Here is a 17040-nt window from a genome sequence, read left to right on the forward strand (position 1 = left end):
CCTCTCCACTGCTTCCTCATCCCCAAGAAACCTAGTACAGTAATCCAGATGGGCATATCAAAGCCTTATAAAGAGGAATAACAACTTCCTTATATCTATAGGTTAATGTATTCTTCAATAGCCAAGTAATCTTATATGCTACCTTAGCAACTTTAATTGCCCTCTAAACTTTCACTCTCTGTCTACACCACCTCTAAATCTCTTACTTCATCTATTTCCTGTAGTAGTGCCATCAATATGATACATGGATTGTAATCTATTTTTCCCAAAATGCATAACTTTACATTTCTCCACATTGATGTTAAATCGTCCTGCAAGCTCTCCATGAATGTTCCCTTGATTAACTATTACTCTACCTAATTTTGCATGATCAGCAAACAACTGATTTCCTTTCAGGTTATTTCCAATATCGGTTATGTACAAATTAAACAGCAAGGGTCCCAATACTGAACCTTGCAGCACACCACCAGTTATCTGCTTTTGCCTCGATTCTGCTCCTCCATATATACCACTTTCTGATATCTGTCCACTTAACCAGTGAATTATTCCTCCCCATTTGTTCTGATTTTCCTAACAGAGTTCCATGTGGTATTCTATCAAATGCCTTTCCAAAATCCAACAAAATCATCATGTAGCCATTTCCTTTATCCAGCTGAGCTCCTACTCTGTTATAAAAAGTTAGTAAATTACTAAGGCATGACCGACCCTTCACAAAGTCATGTTTGACCCTCATACAGCATCATATTTTTATCTACCCATTCTTCAATTCTCTTTTTTTACAATTTTTCTAGTACTTTTACCACCACACCCGAGCTACTGATTGGTCTATAATTTGCTACTGCAAATAGAATCTCCCTTAAGGTCATCTTCAGGGATGCATACATATCTAGACACACTACATTAAAGCAACTAGCACCATACTATTGGAAGTTACATAATGCCTAAAACTAATTAATCTGTGTAAACTGACCTCTTGTGTAAAAAAAAAAAAAAAAAAAAAAAAAAAAAAGTTGAAAATAAAAAATAAAGAAAAAATTAAATTAAAAAAATTAAAAGACAACATGAGCCAATCAAAAAATTCCTATTTTTGACATCCAATTATTAAACCATAGTCTTGCCATTTTACAGTAATGCATTCATTCACAGCTTACTCCTGTTAATTCTTTGCCTGACCTATAGCCCTTGTATTTAGCCTAGAATCCTTAATTGAATCTTCCTTATCTATTTTGATTAGCTCATAGCTGATATGATCTTCATTATTTCTGTTGGTAGATATTAGTGTTGCTCTGTGCACTTCGCAACCATATGACTGGGGAAGGAGTGTCCCAGGTTCGATTCCCGTCGGAGGCGTGAGGAATTTGAGGATCTTCCTCAGCCACAACCAAGTTAGCCGGTCTTGGGTGTGGGCAGTAGGGTTTTTTCGCCAGTTTATCTGGTGTTTTTCATCCCGCAAGCAGGCAAACTGGCCCTGTGAACACACACGAATCTACAGGCATAAATACTTAACCCCCCCATGAGGGGGGCTCAACTTACCCCAATAGGGATGGGGGAGAAAAAGGGAGGTAACTCCATATGAATTAATAAATAAAGTGTTGCTCTCATTTGGCACTATGGATAACATACCTGGTAACTGTTGAAAGTTTATTTTTCATACAGTTACCAGGTATGTTATCCAAACTTTAGTTTAATAAATTTAGTTTAATCCTTTATCCAAGTGTGAGCAAACAAGGTTTGCACCTGAAAATATCTTCAGGACTGGGGTAAGGTAGTACAACACTGGGCAACTCGTAGCAAAGGTGCGCCAAGCTAACATCATTCTTATCTCAGTATCTCCCATAATGCAAAACACATCTCCTTGCGGATATGTATAATGTTATGCATTAAGGGAAGGGCCACTACCCAGACTAGTTTCGACCTTTATTGAGGTCTCTTCAGTGGGAGCCAAGCCCAGAAGTGGAGATACCAGGCAGAAGCAATGGCAAGGTCATCTTTACCTATAGGAGTTGCCAAAAGGTGTGCCACCTTTTTATTAAATTACTCTGGATTTAGAGAAAGATGTTGAAAGTCCACCTTTGCTGCGAGTTTCCCAGTGTTGTACTACCTTACCCCAGTCCTGTAGATATTTTCAGGTGCAAATTTTGTTTGCTCACACTTGGATAAAGGATTAAACTAAATTTATTATACCTGGTAACTAATATTGGTACTTAAGGTGGAACTGATAGAGGATATAATACAAAGATTGACAAAAGCAATTACTGCTTTCAGAAGATTGAATAATAAATCCCAATTATCCAAATATATTATAATGAAACCAAAATGAAGCCCTTCAGTAGTAATATTGAAGACATTGAATATGGATATGAGACAGAAATTGATGACTGTTTGGCAAAAAAAAAACAGGTAGCCAAATGAAAGTATTTGCATAAAACACTTAAAATATTTTAGCCATGGTGCATAAGAAAGGATGAGTTGTATAAATAAAAAATATAAATTTAAAAAAAGGATTGCCAGTGAAATAGAAAAATGAAGAAGGAAAGGGATTGGTCATGCATTGTGAATGGACAGGGAAGAAATTCCAATGCCAGTAGCATTGGAATTCCTTCTGGGATCCATGCCAGTAGCATTGGCATGGATCCCAGAAGGAAAAAGAAAAAGAGGAAGGCCTAAACTAACATAGCATGATGGGGGGAGGAGCCAGATGGAGGAGAGGAGAAGCAGAATTAATGCAAACGACAGAGTTAAATTGTCAAATTTGCAAAGAAAATGGGTGGACAGGTAGTTATCAGCTCTGTTAGTGATAATTAATATTTGAGATATCTTTGCAATTTGGTAAATTCATCATGATGGCTTCCATATGCCTTACCAGTTAACATGGTGTTTGACTGGAAAGACAAGAGTTTAAATTCTATCTAGAATATGAAGAACCTTTACAGCACTTTTCAACGTGAAGTAGGCTGATCTTATATACAGAGATAGTAGGTTTCCCCTTCCCAAAAACTTTATTCCACAATAAAACCAGCATGAATACACAGTTGAGACATAGTACATTTATACAGATATATTGACCATGCTATTGCATCATTAATGAAGTTTCTGAAAACCAAGTTTGTTGCCTGTGATAGGCCATTGCTGTGTACTCCTTTGTTTTGATATAAAGTTCTTTTTTCAAAATTTTTGTTCAGTAATTACTCCATTAATAAAACTTATTTTCCCCTCTCTTCAAATTTCTCAAGATTAATAGTATACAGTTTTAGCCTTTAAAAGAATGCGGAGAACTGACCAAGGCTTCTGACCTAATGTCCAATCCTCACCTTCTCGTGGTGCACCCTGTTGGGTATCTACTTGGATACTGAACGAACGGGGATGGGCTGGCAATTTGGAATTTAGCCGACCAAATTGTATTCTTATTGGTTAAACCAAAATAAAAAATGATGGTACAACATGACAAATTTCGTGCCGGCTGGGGTATCGCCCTGTTAAACAAGACCCCCGTTGTTTTTGCCAGGGAACCAGGGTGAACAGCGAAAAGTCAGCTACTGGAACAAATCTGAAAACAAACCCCCATTCAACATCACCAGAGTTAAAGATCGGTACTATCAACATAAGAAGCCTGAATGGCAAAGAAATGGAGCTAGCTGAAGAATTAGATAAGTTCCAGATCGACATAATAGGGTAACTGAAACAAAAAAGACAAAAACTGGTGAGATCTTTCTGAGCAGTAAATACAAAATGTTATATTCAGGCAATGGCAATCAAGGAAAAGAAGGAGTAGCCATAGTATTCAACACAAAATATGAGGCTAATCTTCTTGAATGGCAGTCACTCTCAAGTAGAGTAATGTGGGAAAATATGAGAATGGGGAACTGGACAATGAGACTTATTTGTGCCTATGGTCCCACAGAAGGTTCTACTAAGGTAGAAGTGGACGAATTTTTTGAGACTTTAGAAAAAGCAACTGACACAATGAAAAAGGAAAAGTTGGTCCTTGTTGGGGATCTAAATAGCAGAGTAGGAAATGACTGTGAGACATACAAAAATATTTTGGGAAAATTTGGAGAAAAGAGCAAAGCTAATAATAATGGCAAATATCTGTTGGATTTCTGCTCAGGACATGGACTGGTTATTACTAACACTATGTTCCAACATTAAATATGCACAAATTCACATGGAGAGAAAAGGCAAGGAATAAGAAAAGTCTTATTGATTATGTTATTGTAGATAGTGATGTTTTCTCCCTGGTGCAGGACACCAGAGTGTACAGAGGATTTGAAATTGGAAGTGATCACTGTTTAGTCATGAGCAGGATAAAATTGAATTTCGTATTGAAAAGAATAACATGTAAGAAAGTTTTAAAGCGAATAAAAGTTGAGCAGCTCTCAGATGTGAACTGTAGACTGAAATACACAAAGATTATTGAAAAAAAATGAAAGAGTTTGAGAACAGGAATCAAACCTTGGAGATTCATGGCAGACTCTGAAAAAAACATTGATTGATTCTGTCAGAGAGGCATGTGGTGAAGTTGTCTGCAAGGATAAAAAAATCAGAACTCCCTGGTGGACACAGGAAGTTAAAGAGGCAGTGAAGGAAAAGAAGAAAGCATATCAAAAGTTCCTGTCAAATAAGTCAGCTTGTGCTCTTAGAGAATACAGGGACAAATGCAAGAATGCTAAATGCTGTGTAAAACTAGCTAAACAAAAGTCATGGGAGGACTTTGGCAAGAATATAGAAAATAAATATCAAGAAGGTGGCAAAATATTCTGGAGGTTGTTGAAGAAGCTTAGGAATGGAGGAAAGAGTGCTGTAAAAGGAATTAGAGATGATAAAGGTGACATGAAAACAGGAGAAAAGGATATCCTTGAAGTATGGAGTAATTACTTTGAAAAACTGCTAAATGAAATAAGCAGTGATGACCGCACAGTGGTTAAAAATACTGATCATACATGCAGTCGGGAATAAATATCCATACTTGAAGTAGAAAAAGCCATCAAAGGCTTGAAATGTGGAAAGGCAGCAGGAGTAGATGATATTCGACCAGAAATGCTGAAGTATGGTGGTATAAGAGTCTTACAGTGGCTGCACTGCATAGTTCAGAAAGCCTGGACAGAGGGATGAATTCCCGATGATTGGAGTAGAGCTCTCATAGTACCCATATATAAAAAAGGGAAATAAAACTGAATGTGAGAATTACAGAGGTATTTCCCTACTAAGCGTTCCTGGCAAGATCTATGCAAGTATACTTGAGAAACAGTTGAGAAGAATTGTGGAAGAAAAGATTGGTGAAGAACAAGCTGGATTCAGGCCAAATAGAGGCTGTCAGGATCAGATCTTCACTTTACGACAAATAGTCGAGAAAGCATGGGAATATAACAAAGATCTGTATTTAAGTTTTGTCGATTTGGAAAAGGCATATGACAAGGTGCCAAGAGAGAAGCTATTCAATACGCTGCAGTTATATGGTGTCAATGGGGCATTATATCAAGCAATACTTAGTCTTTATTTGAGTTATGAGTCAGCAGTTAGAATTGAAGGAAGTACAGGAAGATGGTTTAATGTTAAATCTGGTGTGAGACAAGGATGTACATTATCCCCTCTGTTATTCATTATCTATATGGATCACATTATGAAGGAATGTGGTATTAAGCCTGATATCAAAATTGGAGATGTTAATGTCAGCTCTTTGCTTTATGCGAATGATGTTATACTTCTAAATAAATCCGCTACAAGTCTGCAAGATTCTCTGACTAAATTGAATAGCTGTTGTAATAGATATGGTATGAAGGTCAGCAATAAAAAGACAAAGACGATGAAAATAGGCAGAATCATTGAAAATGTCAACTGTGTTCTGAATGGAGAACCTGTGTGAACAAGTAAAACATTTCAGCTACTTAGGCACGATTTTTAGTGAAGATGGTAAATTAAATATAGAAATAGACAACAGAATCAGCAAAGTTGGTATGGTGGGAAGTCAATTGAATAAATTCATATGGAATAAGAGAGAAATTAGTCGGAACACTAAATTAGCTGTATACAAGACAGCGTTCAAACCAGTTTTAACTTACGGATCTGAGAGCCGGGTCAGAAGTAAAACACTTGACCAAAGACTAGAGACCGCAGGTATGAGAGTCCTGAGAAAGATTATAGGCGTGAACAGATGGCATCAATGGCAATATCATATAAAAAACGAGGATATTAGGATAGAACTTGACATTGTCGGCATTGAGGAATGTGTTAGCAGAGCTAATCTCAGGTGGTATGGTCATTTAAACAGAATGGGCAAAGTAAGATTAGCAAAACAAGTGTTCTCTGCCAGGTTGGCAGCAAAACGACTCAGAGGAAGACCAAGATATAGGTGGATTGATACGGTACAAAGTGCCTTAGACGATAGCAATATGAGATCTGATAATGTTGGAGTCTTGACAAGTAACAGACTGATTTGGAGGAAAATTGTATATAGGAAGTTAGTAATGATGTAATTTTTTTCATGTAGTACTATCATATCCTCTACACCCCCTTGAGGGTACATGGCAGGAATTTGATGATGACGATGATGAGTTTTTTTTTTAATTTTGTTCCTTCAATTACATTTTGCTTCTGTATGCTTTACTTTCCCCCTTTTATGATTGATCATGCCCTTTTGCTGAAAAAATGTAAGTTTTAAAATCTAAGGTTTGAAGAATCTTTATAAAGGCTTTTCAGTCAAGGTTGAGTTAGCTGGTCTCTTATGGACTTATGGAGTTCTAGTATGTCCATAATATGACAGGTTGCAAGAACAGAGGACATTGTATATACTTGAAACAGAGATGGGAGTGGACCAGTATTCAGGTTTAATGGAATGAAATCAGTACAGTGAAGTCCGCGCGGTTAGCCTAGTGGCTTTGTGCTTCGCAACCATATGCCTGGGGAAGGAGTGTCCTAGGCATATGGTTGCAAAGCATATGCCTGGGGAAGGAGTGTCCTAGGCATATGGTTGCGAAGCATATGCCTGGGGAAGGAATGTCCTAGGTTCGATTCCTGTCAACAACGTGAGGAGCTCAAGGATCTACCTCAGCCATAGCCAAGTTAGCCAGTCTCGGGCGTGGACAGCAGGGTCTTTCCCCACCAGTTTATCTGGTGTTTTTCATCCCACAAGCAGGCATACCGGTCTGAGGACACACACGGATTAGTCAGGAATACTGACCCAGCCATAGGTCTGATTCATCAGCCTATGCCGGTTCCGGAGCCCGGATGAAATTTGGGGGGACTATATGGTACCATGAACTCCCGTACAAAAAAAAAAAAAAAAAAAAAGGGAACACTGTATCATCACACGGAATTTATTTATTTAGTACAGTGAAATAAACACGGGTTTAATATTTCCAGTATTCTTTCCCTTACACAGCAACATCATCTAAGGTCTGCTGCCATTTCAAAAAAATGTTTTAAGTTTATATTTGCTGTGGTGAAGCATAATAGTTTTCCGTTTGATTCAAATCATCAAAGGCATGGTCAGCTAGACCTGACTGATCATAGTTGCAGCAGCAAATATATTTCTTCCGTTCATCATCAGGAATATTGGCAGTTCTAGTACGTCTTTAATATGACAGGTTGCAAGAACAGAGGACATTGTATATACTTGAAACAGAGATATGCATGTGCCAGTATTCCTTTACAAAAAAGATTCCCTATAGGTCAGAGTGCAGAAGTTATAAAATTTGGAAAGATTGACATTGCAGTGATATCAAAGAGCAAGACCTGACTTAGCCTTGCACAAATGCAAGGCTAAGTCAAGTCTTGCTCTTTGTATCTTCTTGGATTAATTGATCATCTTCAATGCCTTATCTTCAAGATAAGGGAATGTCATATACTCACATGGCAGTCTAAACAAGAATTGAGGCCTCATTCATCATATTTGGTAGTCACTATTGCTCATGCATTATTACATCAGTTTTTTTTTTTTTTTTTCTTCCAGTCACCTGAAAGTCATACAGAACAAAATTACATTTAGCAAATGTACCAGGTATGTTATATGTATAACTTTGGTCTCAAATCTAGATTATTTTTTAAATTGACTGTTTTCTGTGAATCATCTGTTTATTTTTACACTGAATTCATAATGTTCTTTATCCTAATGATGCTTTATTTTAAGCTTACCTTTCCTTGTAATGTTATTATAAAAGATTTAATCGATAAAGACATGCTGAGGGGAAAAAAAGAATTAGTGTTTTGCAAAAGTTAGTATTTTTTTTTTCTTCTAGTGAAACCGTAGCATCATCATCATCTAAGCAACATTAAAGTTATGTAATAAACTTTATTCTTTTTGCCTTAACATGTCTTTTATCCATTAAATCATCTGCTGTCAGATAACTGACAGTAAAACATGTTTTTCTTTTTTAAATGCTTTATATGCTATCCTTGTGATCCTTCAAAAGAAGAAAACTATTTAATCATGTAAATACACAATAATCTAGGTATTATACCATGTCCCTTCTTTTTTGTTGTTGTTGAAGTTGCTATATAATTATGGATGATCCTTTCTCCTCATTTTTAATAATTTGTTGTATTTTCTCTTTTAATAAACTTAATTTTTTTAAAATTGGCAGGCACTTCTGCAGAAACAGCTACTAATTACAGGGATTATGCTTGGTTTAATCATCTTCTATGTGAATTATGGAATAAAAGATAAAGCAGAAGCAACCAGTTTATCTGGCTATGTAGCATCAGGAGCAGTTCTAATGTTTCTTGGATCACCATTGATAACTTTGGTAAGATTAATCATTATTACTATCATTATTTCCCAAGCATCTACATGGAGTCAGACTCATTGATGGAGATCCACTCTAACCATAATTCACACAATACTTATCATACTTGCTTGAACTCATTCATTAATGAAGCATTCACATTCATCATATCTGGTGCTCCATTCCACCCATTCAATGCCTTCCAAGCAAAAAATCTACTCCTAATAATCCTGACTGAAAAAAGTCTTCAGTGTTGTAAAACCTCTTTTGTAATTTATAAGCTTCTATCATGTCCCCTCTTTTTATGTCTATCAGCTGGTTTTGCCATGTGCTGGGGTAAAAAAAGTCTTTGATGTCTATCCTATAAAATCCCTTGAATAGCTTATTCCTATCACATCCCCTCTTTTTTGTCTATCAGTAATTTTTAAAGCTCACATAGGGTGCATTTCATACACCAACTACAATCTTAATGTCACTCACCTATGGATCTCTCAATACATCCTCATCCAGGCAACCAGATCTGTGCTACAGTAATTCAGATGTGGCCTTATTAAAGCCTTATAATGAGGAATAATAACATAATAATAACTTCCCTGTCCCTTCTTGTCAGTGTGTTCTTCAGCAACCAAATAATTTGATGTGATGTTTTGGCCATCTTTGTGATATGCCTTCCCTCTGAACTTCAACTTCCTGTCTACACTCACTCCCAGTTTCCTGCAATTCATTTCCATTGATATAATACACTGCTAGTGCATTCCAAAGGGCATGCCCTTACACCTGGCCCCATTAAACTGGCAGCTTTTGCTTTTACTTTTGCCCATACTACTACTCTGTTTAATTCATCCTGCATGATCCCATCATCATTGACACTTACTCTTCCTAACTTTGTATCATCAGAAAACAGCTGAATGTTTCCCATCAAATCATTTCCTATATCATTGATGTACAAATTGAACAGCAGAGGACCAAGTACTGAGCTCCCTGGCACACCATTCCCATTTGTTTCAGGTAATGTAACAGAATTCCATGTTGAATCCTGTCAAATACCTTTTGCAAAGTCCAGACTTTGCAATAGTATCGTTGAGTAGCCATTTCTTTTATCCAAATCAATTGTCATTTTATTTTAAAAAGTAAGCAGATTACAAAGACAAGATTTGCCCTTCATAAAACCATGATGCCCACTATGGAATATCATATTTCTGACCACCCAGTCCTGAATTATTTAGCAACTTCTCAAATACCTCAACCACCACTCCTGAGATGCTAATTAGGTTGTAATAACATCCCATAATAAGTCTGCTGACTCCATAGAAGGTGTGAGATTGATAATATAATAATACTTTTTAACTTCAGTCTTGGATCTTCCTGATATGCCATGGCTATATTCATATTAAGGTTCTCAAGTATTGTGAGCATCTCCAATTTGTCTGCCTCTGTTCACCCATTAGTCAATGTCACATCTCTAGTAGCAAGACTTATACGTTGGTTAGACATAACTGGTAATTAGTTTACGGAATTAACAACGCATATAAAGTATATTAATTAAAGGTAACTTTAATGAATAACATTACATTAAGCAGTGAACAACACACCATCACACAAAAAAACTCAGCCCACTTTAAAGCCAGTATAGAAAACCTCACACTCCAACACACTGACATAATGGTCAGTTTTGACGTCTCCTCCCTATTCACTAATGTCCCACTCAAAGAAACCCTTGAGCTCATCCAAGCCAAGTTTCCTCCCGATATCTCAGCCCTATTTCAGTTCACAATGAACTCAGGCTATTTTGTTTGGCAAGGAAAGTTCTACAAACAGATAGAGGGGACAGCCATGGGTTCACCACTTTCCCCACCCTTGGCCAATTTCTTTATGGAGACATTTGAAGAGAAAGCCTTAAACTCCGCCCCACAAAAACCCACTATCTGGCTTCGTTATGTGGATGATGTGTTTGCTATTTGGCCACATGGCTCAGACACACTCCACTCCTTCCTAACACACTTAAACAACCAACACCCCAGAGTCCAGTTCACCTTAGAAAAAGATGAAAACAACACTCTCCCCTTCCTAGACACTTTAATCACCCGCCAGCTTGACGGATCTTTGGTTTTCTCTGTTTACAGAAAACCCACCCACACTGGCAGATACATTCACCAGCAATCCCCCCCCCTCACAACAATATGGGGTGATAAAAACACTATATAACAGGGCCAAATTAATCTGCTCAGATGACAAGGCCCTGACTATTGAACTAAACCACATTCTCAACACTTTCTTAGCCAATGACTATAACCCCAAAAAAATCCAAAAAATACTAAAGCCTGTAAACCACAACCCCCCTCCCCCCTTCACAATAAAGATTACACCAAGTCTATCACCATCCCCTACATCCAGGTCACCTCTGAGAAAATAACCAATATCCTCAAAAAATATGACCTTACTTCCTGTTACAGACCATATAAAAAGTTGGCATCCCTTATCAGCTCTACCAAAGACCAACCACTTCCCCTAGACCTACCTGGTGTATACCAGGTCCCTTGCAGCTGCAAATTGTCCTACTTTGGCCAAACAGGCAGAACAACAAATATCAGGATTTCAGAACACCAAGACTACATCCGGTTTCACCAGTACAGCCGCTCTGGGCTGTTAGACCATGCCTTAGATACCCACCATAAAATTCGTTGGAAGAAAACAAAAATAATTCATCGCAGCAAGTTTAAATACGAAAGATTATTCAAAGAATCTTCAGCAGGCTCTAAAAAATGTTCCTAACTCCCCCAAATTTGGGAGACTTTCATTATAAGAACTTCAGCCCAACTGCCAAGACTACCAAATTAGCCCGCAAGAGGGCACCATTAGGACTTTAGGAACAATATTAGTTTCTTGCTTTCTTCCTCATTTGCTTTGTGTTAGTTCCTGAGTGCATATACCATATCTTGATGTTCCTGAAGATGGCAATGTGATGTTGCCAAAATATAGAAGTTATTCATTAAAGTTACCTTTAATTAATATACTTTATATGCGTTGTTAATTCCGTAAACTAATTACCAGTAATGTCACATCTATCTTTGAAAATTTCCACCTGGTTGGTAGAGAAATTGAAGTTAGTAAAATCTGTAGAGAGCTGTAAATTAATTTTTAATCTGATGTACTGATAATATTTCATATTATTAAAAATGAACACATACTATAGTATTAAGAATTAAGTACAGATATTCTGCTATAATTTCATATGGCATCATCAATAATATCATATAAACTTACAGTTGAAACTATGAGAGCAAATAATATAGCGATAATATCTACATACTAACAATAGTTATCATTCTTATACTAGTATCTGTATATCAGATTGAAATTCAAATACTATTAGGAATTCTGGGATTAAAAATACATCATAAAATAGTACAGTTCATTATATTTTTCCAAATTTTCAGTATAGAAGGTGTCTGTCATTGTAACTATGATTGGGCTGGTGTAGCAGAGCATCGAACTACTACACTAAGTATCTTCAAAGCCGAAGATACTTTAGTGTATAAATTAAAGATGCCAAGAAATTATATTCTTGGTTTTATCCTTTATCCAGTTGTAAGCAAACAAAGTTTGCACCTGATGTAATTTCATGACTTAGCTACTTGTATATAAAGACTAATGACTTCACATTAATTGCCTTAGTATCCCATAATGCAAAGTACATATCCTTACGGACATGTATAATGCTGTGCATTATGGGAACGGCCACTACTCAGATTAGTCTGACCTTTATGCAGTGTCATCAGTGGAGCTAGATTAAAATCAGTGGGACCCAAAAGTGATACCAAGGTTGAAGTACTTTAGAAGTCATATTTCCTCATACAGTTAGTCAAAAGGTGTCACACCTTATTACTAAAATACTCTGGATTAGAGATAAATGTTGATACTAAGGCAATTGATGTGAAGTCGTTAGCCTCTATATGAAAGTAGCCCAGTCATGAAATTGCTTTATACACAACCTTTGTTTTGTATGAAGGGAGTCCAAAGACTCATCAAGGGAGGGCACCTACTCTACAACTCTCAGTCTCCACCATTCAGTCCACCAACCACAGCTAACTGCAATGACACAAATGCCATCTACCTCCACCACCACTAATAATTCCACAGACAATCACAAACATCCATGCCCATGGTGGGATTCGAACCTGCAGCCTTTTGGCTGGAGAGTAGATATGCTAACCACTCAGCCAACCAGGCTGGAAATATGATGGTTTTATATACAAGAAGACCAGTTGTGAAATTACTTCATGTACAAACTTTGCTTGCTTGCACTTAGATAAAGGATCAAACCATGAATATAATTTCTTGGCATCTTTAATTTATAGTATAACCAAGTGAAAAAACTTTCAACATACTTTAGAGTAATCAATCCAAAGGATCCTGTGGTTAGTGTCAGTTCCTTGCTGAAATGCAACAGACCAGTAGTTTTATATGTGTGATATGGTCTTGATGGAGATCAGATTTGAATCGCCAAGTTGAGTAAAATTGCAGGAGCATGGAATTTGAAAATGTCAGACAGAGAGAAGGGGAGCAAATTTGTCTTTGTGAAATACAGCTAGAAAGTAATCATTAAATTTTGTTGATTGGTACTTCCTGAGTATTTTGACAAATCTATGAACAGTTTGTTGTCACCTATTCTTGGCAATTATTATCCAGAGCATTTAGATGAAGAAATGTTCTACTTATTTCATTTACAACCTTCTTTGTGTGCCATTTCATCTCCTTTTTGCCATCCTAAAATTTCATCTTACGATGGCAAAATTAACTTTTGCCATCCTAAGATGAAATTTACACCTGAAAAAAATCTTAAGTAGCATTATCCTTCTTAGATGCTTGCATCTCGCATGTACACATAATTAAAAGGACACTTTAGCTTATTTGGTATCAGCACTTTGTGTGAATCCTATCTAGGATCTGAAGAACTTTATAAGAACTATTAATTTGAAGGTGAATTTTAAGGCATCATATTGAAGACAAGGGTTTTTATTCCTAGAAACTTCTGTTTTTCATCTTGCAAGATAGACAAAATGGCCAGAGAATACATACAGCTGACAGACCTACTGTGTAGGTAGGATTAACTGCTTTTATTAATAGAATTAATAAGGTTACTTAAATATAAAGAGCCAACAGGCTTCATTTCGGCGATATGAACATTAATTAAATTAAGGGGATATTAGATCCCACATTGTTTTAAAACCGAATAAGAAACTCAAAGATTGGAATCAGAGAGTTTCATGCCGAATATAGTATATAAAAACTATAAAAGTATCGGCAAATACTAGCGTGAGCTGAATGCAACTATTCCTAGAACGTAGTACAAAAGTATAGCAGAGTAAATAAGTTCTTTTCGCTATACCCTTTGGTATTAATAATTTGGTCTAGCTACTCACTGATGAAGCCTCAATAAAGGCGGAAACTGGTCTGGGTAGTGACCTCCCTACCATAATGTAATAACAGCATACATTTCCTAGGAAATGTGTTTTTACAATATGGTAAATACCAAAGAATAGTGATCAGAACTTTCCCCACCTTTGCAATGAGTTGCCCGTGTTTGTACTATGTTCTAGGACTACTTGCATTCAGCTCACGCTAGTATTCGCTGATACTTTTATAGTTTTTATATACTATATTCGGCATGAAACTCTCTGATTCCAATCTTTGAGTTTCTTATTCGGTTTTAAAACAATGTAGGATCTAATATCCCCTTAAATTAATTAATAAGGTTAATTAATTAATTATAGAATTTCTAATTATTTAATTAGAATTAATTAATAAATGCAATAAAAATGCAGTCCATGGTCAAATTGACTTGAATTTTGTAGCACTGGTTGCATAAGCCACACAACAGTACATCCAACCAAAAATAGGCATGCGATGCCACTGCTGTTTGAACCTGACATGTAAGGAGATTATGATGAAGATGATTTAATAATAAGCTGGAGCCATGTGCATTGGAAGTACTTTCTGAAATGGCTAGCTTACCAAAACTTGGAAGATAAAATTCTGTATCTAATCAGTTCTATTGTAGAATTTTGGATTACTGTAATCCTTTCAACCTTTTAGTTTATTAATAGATAAAATATGAAGATAATTCTGTAAATATTAGAAACAAGCATGTATAAGGAAGCAGAAATTCTTTAGTTTTTGTGAGTTATGGTATTTTTTATGGGCAATAAAAAAAAACAATCTCTTCTTGACTTTTTCTTTGAATTGTAATATAAAAATTACAGAAATTCAACATCAAAAGCAGGAATTTGAAATGGAGTTACAAGTAAATAATTTTAGGTAACAGGTTAAGAACTTTTATCTCTAGTAAGGAAAAAATTTTTTGAAGTAAAGACTCATTTTTGAATTATCTCTCTCTTTTACATACATACGTACATAGCTCATCAAACCACACCTTAAACTCATTCACTGTTTCTACACTACATTTCCATGCTGTGCATTCTACTCACCAGCCACTCTCCATGCAAAAAACTACTCCACTCTCCCCTTGCTCACACCTACTTTCTTCCAGAGATAGTCTCTTTCTCTGTCTATCTCTCCATTCCTTTGAAAAAATCTCTTCCACATTAATCTGAAAATGACCCTTTACTAACTTACATGTTTCAGCCATATCCTGCGTCATGTACATAAGATGATGCAAACTGCTGTACATTGCCTGAATCTTTTTTTTTTTTCGTACCCATCATCCCAGAGACCAGAAATCACCTTAGTCAGTCAATACTGGATCTCTTCCAGTACATCGAAATGAGGTAATCAAAAATGTGCACAGTATTTGTATGAAACCTGATCAAAGCTTTGTATAAGGAAACTACACCTTCCTTCTTCTACATGATATCAGTGTCCCTGGCACCATTGCAGAGGACACTGACATATAGATTTCTTCAATTAACATGAAAAAACACAAGGGATAAATAATACTGTTTATTTAAGGCCATATGTTTCTGATTGAGTATTACAGGCCATCATCAGTGGCAACAATAGTTAATTACAAAGAAGAAATGCGAATAAGGTATTGATTTTAAAAAGTAAGAGCCGTGTGATGTTATACATAAAACAATGCAATGGTATAACTGAGGAAAGATTGCAATATTGATATTCATTAGTTATTGAAAAAAAATATTGATGTTCGATTAAAAATAAGACTTTCCCATATCTTAGATAGAGAGGGGCAGTCATGGATGGTGAAGTAAAGCCTCAGCGCTTTTTCTTTGAACAAACATTCAATTTTATACTGACACCAATGAAGTAAACATGTTTCAGACCATATGATGTTGTAGTCTGTATCTGTTCTGTACTGTGCCAAGCCAGATTTACTGTTACTAATGTAAGACTGGTGTGCTTGTATTCTGTTTTCTACAGAGCATCCAATTTGTCCAAAGTAAGAATGATGACAGTCACAAGAAACTTGGTTTAAACCAGGGAGAGCTAGAGGAGACCATTTATCTTTTTAAGGTGGATTTTTTTTTTTTTAATTTGATCTTTGAAAATGGAAACCATGCTAATAATTTGTTGATATGAAGAAAAGTAGCCACCTAAATTGTATTTCTTAAGAATTCTGGAAATGGGTTCTGAGATGCCAGAAATGTAAAGAATTGGAACTTGATTTACTGTTTCTTTATTTGAGCTCGGATTATAGGAAGTAAAAAACTGTTGCATTGTCCTTTCTGAGAAGCCATTGAGTATCATATATCCACGGTAGCCAAACTGCGGCTCGCGAGCCGCATGTGGCTCTTCTTAAGTTTTATTGTGGCTGAACTAACAAATAAAAAAATATTTATAATTTTTCATAATTTTCTAGCAGACATGGGGCAATCACATAATAAAGTTTTTCTGAATGATGATAATAATTTTAAAAAACTCGAGGCAAAGCCAAAAAAAAGGAAAAAAAGCGATATTTTTCTCTAAAAATCATTTATGTTTGTTTACCATCCCTAATAAGTTGTATTTTTCTGCTCAATTGGTCAATGTTTTTGAGTGGCTTGATGAAATTTGCTGTTCGGCAATGTAGTTATATTTATATTCCCTTGTCAGAAAATTTAAAAAGATTCATTACTGAATTTCGTACTTCTTATATTAATAAAAAAAAGTAATAATTTAAATTCCAAATGATTTAAATACTAATATTTTATTTTTAAAATTTTATTATAGAATATTTTGCAGCATGACTTGAGAAAATAAACAGAAGCGGAAGTATATCGACGAACATAGAAATTTTAAGGAAGAATGGGAAGAAGACTATGCTTTTATTGAGAAAAATGCTAAAGCTTTTTGCCTCATCTGT

General features: G+C 36.0%; 1 protein-coding gene across 4 annotated transcripts in view; it reads left to right on the forward strand.

The window, feature by feature from the left end:
• LOC150105417 (sugar transporter SWEET1-like) overlaps positions 1-17040 on the forward strand; it is a 161261-nt gene that overhangs the window by 50641 nt on the left and 93580 nt on the right. For all 4 annotated transcript variants that reach the window (XM_090394790.1, XM_090394792.1, XM_090394793.1 and 1 more), the window contains exon 4: positions 8580-8741. In XM_090394790.1, the coding sequence (XP_090250916.1) occupies positions 8580-8741 (162 nt within the window). The remainder of the gene's footprint in view (positions 1-8579; positions 8742-17040) is intronic.

Source organism: Typopeltis vanoorti, chromosome 6, assembly GCF_054136105.1.
Source record: "Typopeltis vanoorti isolate ZY-2024b chromosome 6, IOZ_Tvanoo_1.0, whole genome shotgun sequence".
In the NCBI taxonomy this organism is placed as follows: domain Eukaryota; kingdom Metazoa; phylum Arthropoda; class Arachnida; order Uropygi; family Thelyphonidae; genus Typopeltis; species Typopeltis vanoorti.